This window comes from Narcine bancroftii, chromosome 2 (genome assembly GCF_036971445.1).
Source record: "Narcine bancroftii isolate sNarBan1 chromosome 2, sNarBan1.hap1, whole genome shotgun sequence".
Lineage (NCBI taxonomy): Eukaryota > Metazoa > Chordata > Chondrichthyes > Torpediniformes > Narcinidae > Narcine > Narcine bancroftii.
The window spans coordinates 256,366,731-256,370,900 of NC_091470.1; the positions used below are offsets into that span (position 1 = coordinate 256,366,731).

The 4,170-nt window shown below is 46.5% G+C and overlaps 1 protein-coding gene across 1 annotated transcript; it reads right to left on the bottom strand.

The window, feature by feature from the left end:
- Positions 1-345: 345 nt before the first annotated feature.
- Positions 346-3,951, bottom strand: LOC138755259 (protein LRATD2-like). The gene has a single exon (XM_069920916.1). It carries the CDS (start codon positions 3,762-3,764, stop codon positions 2,922-2,924), a length of 843 nt encoding a protein of 280 aa, XP_069777017.1. The 5' UTR covers positions 3,765-3,951; the 3' UTR covers positions 346-2,921.
- Positions 3,952-4,170: the final 219 nt, after the last annotated feature.

Below are 4,170 nucleotides of genomic sequence, written 5' to 3' on the forward strand. Positions count from 1 at the left end.
GCCAAGGGAAGGCCCCACTCTCAGAGGGACTTCTTTTTGGATAAGACACGAACGCTCAAGAGCACAAGAAGGTAGGAGCAGGAAGAGGCCACTCAGCCCCTCAAGCTTCCCTTGCCATTCATTATGATCTGCCCCAGGCCTCAGCTCATATTTTGGAGCAGGAACCTGAAATCCTGTTTTCCATCTCAGGTTAATTCCAAGTACATGATTCACAATATCTGGCCCAACAATTGTACCTCAATCAATATTCATAAAGGAGATTCATCCATCATTATCACCACACTGTGGAATCTTGGTGTGCAAAAATTAGTGGTTACATATCATACACTACAACAGACAATGAAATTAGAAAAAATACTTAATTGGCTTTGAAATGATTTGCAATATTCCACAATTGTAAAAAGTCCTACAATGCAATTCTATCTTTTAAAGTCATGATAAGGCATAATTGTTCTGAAGTCTGCTTTCTACAGACTATGACACTTTCAGTGTGCCTCATAGTAATTAGGATTAGATTGAATAGTGGATAAGTATTTCTAAAGGCAGAGATTTACTTTAAATATAAATGCAGCTTATAAACAGTTCTTCAACTCCTTCGTGCTTTTCAACTGACACCTTTCATTGTTATAGTTCATAATTAAATCTCACGACTGCCATTAAATGCAAGAATAATCCTACAAGAATTCTCTCTGATCATGTCAAGCCGCAATTTTTAAATAACTACTACAATCTTCCCCCTTTTTTCCCCCCACAGAAGACACATTCTCTCCAACACAGGGTAAACCTAATCACTAAATCATATCTGAAAACTTGTTCAAAGATTCAAACTTCATCCCCCAAGCCAAACATTGTTTGGTTTTGGAAATTGTTGATCTCACTTGATCACTGGCTTCACTAGGTGGGTGCAGACTGCACTGGGTGACACCATCAGAGGGGGTGACATCAAAATGACTGTCTATAAAATTTTTGTGCAGTGTTTCAGCAGAAATTTATTTTTTTATAAAAATATCCCTGTAGTTAGTTATAGCAACAAAAACATTTTTCATAAGACCAGCTTACATGTATCAATATTCCTATAAGACTAAAACTCGATGCTAATTTACTTTTTTAAACTTCAAATACACTGGTCAGAACTGGCATTATTACCCAATTACAACGATGCTTCGAATCATGTGGTCTCGCCTGCACGTGCTACAAGCACATGCTGGGTTTTTTTTTATATAGTCGCTGTTTTTGTCCAATTTTCTGGTGTTTTATCTACAATATAGTGGTAATTAGTATTTGTGAACCTATATCAATAACTTTTTTGAGAATGAAGTAGTAATTAAAGGAAAAGGAGAAAAATAAAGTTTCTGCTCAGTTACTAAATGTAACTCAATATTGTAATTCAATGTAGAAAGATTTAAAAAACAATTTTGCAGTTAATATTCATAATCTAAGAACTATTACATATAAGCAATTTATAACTATATATATCACATATCATTTTATATTTTTACAACTATATATGGGGGGAGAAGGGGTGGTGACACCATGAGTTACTGCACTGGGTGACATCAACCCGAGTGATGCTCTCTCCAAGTGGGGTTTCTAAAGCTGGAATTTTGGATAACTTGATGCATTATACCCAGGGTAAGATCAACCCTTTGTACTTCAACTAACCCAACAGATTTCCCTGATCTATGAGTTACTGATCACAACAGGAGTCAGTTGTATTTCTGACTGATGTTTGTAAATGATTATAGATAAGGCTAATGAGTTTTTGTACTATTACAAGGGAAATCATTGCTTAAGCATTTGTTTCCATCAGTGTACTTTCAACTCTATTTATTCTCATAAAAGCACACTCAAAAATTCAACTTGATTACTCTTGGAGAGGGAATTTAATCAGATGCACCTTGCAGATGCACATACAGTGTCCTTAATGACGACTGGGGAGAAAATTCTCCTCTCACACTTCTGCTTTAGTACTGTCATGGAAAGTTGAACCAGACAGCGAATATAATGTTAAATCATAGTCCAACACTTCTCAAAGCGGTCGTAGTGAGGTAGGTTCTTGACAACTCATTACTGTATTTTACAGGAATGCTGTGTAAAGATTCTCACATGGTTTTGCAGTTAATGCGAATGCTCATTAAGGTCAATCAAGACAGAATCCGTGCGTTCTGTTGATCTTCAGAACCTTTCAGGATTGACATGTTTTGCACATCAACATTAAGGCAGGTGAAAAATGAACAAGAGTGCATAACATAAATGCACAATAATTAAAATATACAATTACAAAAATATTCCATTCAATTTCAATAAAGATAGGCTAGAACAGTGTGCATTCTCTGAGTGACGAAGACTTAGTGTACTGGTGATGGCAGAAACACTAGAACTCTGCCTAGACCAGGAGGGGTTGATCAACCAAATTTAAGAAAATAAAATCTAATCAACATTATTTCTCAAATCAACCGTCTAAAGTTTCTAGGTTTGATAAAACACCACATGTTTGGCGAATGATACAGTTCACGGAGGCTTTTCTCTAGGTGATCATTCAAATCCAGCTCCGTCCACCCAAGTGTCTGCCCGTCCTCCTGCTGATCACTGGGACCCGTCTCCAGATCGACCGAATCCCCTCGAAACGAAAGCGATCCTCCAGTCCGTTCATGAAACGCGGCCCTGGGTCTGGCCGGGGTCGGGGAGCGATCCGGCCAGCCAATGTTGCCCACGAGCAGGAGCAGCGAAGTGGCCGCTGCGACGGGGCGATCGTTTCCTTCCAAGTTCCAGTTCGGAGGCGGGGCGACGCCCACCCTGTGTTGCAATGGTTGTTCAAGTTCGCCCACCCCAACAAGAGTTAGTGAAGGAGGAGGCCACGGGACGTGACCGCTCTGCACATGCTCCGGCGGCCGGGCTGGCTCGACACATCAGATCCTCGCTCAGTGAGGGTCCAGCTCAGCCCGGTGTTGTTCCTCGGCTTGCAAATGCGCCGTTAACTCCTGCGTCAGGGCGACTTTGCCGAGTTGGTCGTTCCTCCTCCTCTCCGTGATCAGGTCTTCCAGGCTCTGGAATTCCAGCGTGTGACTCGCCCTGTCGCTCAGGTGGATCTTCAAGCGGTACGGTTGCTTGCCAATCCTCAGCTCGCCCCCGGCCTTGAACTCCCTCCTGCCGCACCGGCACCAGGCGGCGAAGCACTCGGAGCTCCTCCAGATGTGCTGGACCCCTTGGAGCCCCACCTGCTGCAGAGCGCATTGCGCCACGCTCTCGGGAGGCCGGGCTTTGAACTTGTACAGGTGGTTCACCAGCCGGCCTCTCCTGCCCTGGCTGGCGTCGGTCAGGAAATCGTTCTTGATCTCCGCTTTGTGCAGGTGCACCACTTGGAAATCGCCCACGTACACCACCCAGTGCGGGCACTGGTTCTTGGCCACAAACTCCACCAAGTCGCCGGGCTTGCATTTGTGCAGCAGGGTCTCGGGCGGCTGGGTGGTCAGTTCGCCTGCCCCTCCTTCCACCTTGCCGAAGCTGCCCCTCTTTTCGTAGATGCACTGGTCCCGGTAGTAAACCGAACACTCCACTTCGTTGCGCGCATCGTAGCCGCCGTCCCCGGTCTCCCCCGTCCCCGCTTCGTGGGCCACCGGCTCCTCCAGCTCGTCCTCGTCCACCGAGAAAATATACGAGACCCCAATGCGCGGACCCGGCTCCTCCCGGTCGCTGCCCGCCGGCTCGGCGGTGGGAACTTCGGCGTAGCTCAAGTGCGTAAGTCTTTCCACCTGATTCCCCATTCCCCTCCGTCCGCGGGAGGCTGGTGCGAGTAAGACAGGGAGTCAACCAGAGCTCCAAGTAATTTCACCTACAGGAGCGAAAAGAGACTGGATCCGACCCCCCCCCCCCCGCCCGCCAGCCAAACACACGCTCAACACAAGCTCCGGAACCAACTGCAACGCCACGTAAGTCCGAGCGCAGACCTTAAATCGTCCGCAACGACTTCCATCGGCTGCTCGCTCCCTCGGCCAGCGACAAAGTTAACAGGGGTGGCTGGAGTGGAGGGGGCCTGGTGCAAAGTTTCCCTCGGCTCTGCTTCTGCTTTCTCGCCCCTTCCCTTCCAGCAGCGACGCCCAGGTGTTGCCGGAGACCCCAGGTAGGAGGGCGGAAGGCACAACAACACCTTGCTCCTTCCCTTCAACGCCT

Bases quoted from the DNA above. Each gene is read 5' to 3' on its own strand.
- LOC138755259 (XM_069920916.1), bottom strand. From the start codon at position 3,764: ATGGGGAATCAGGTGGAAAGACTTACGCACTTGAGCTACGCCGAAGTT.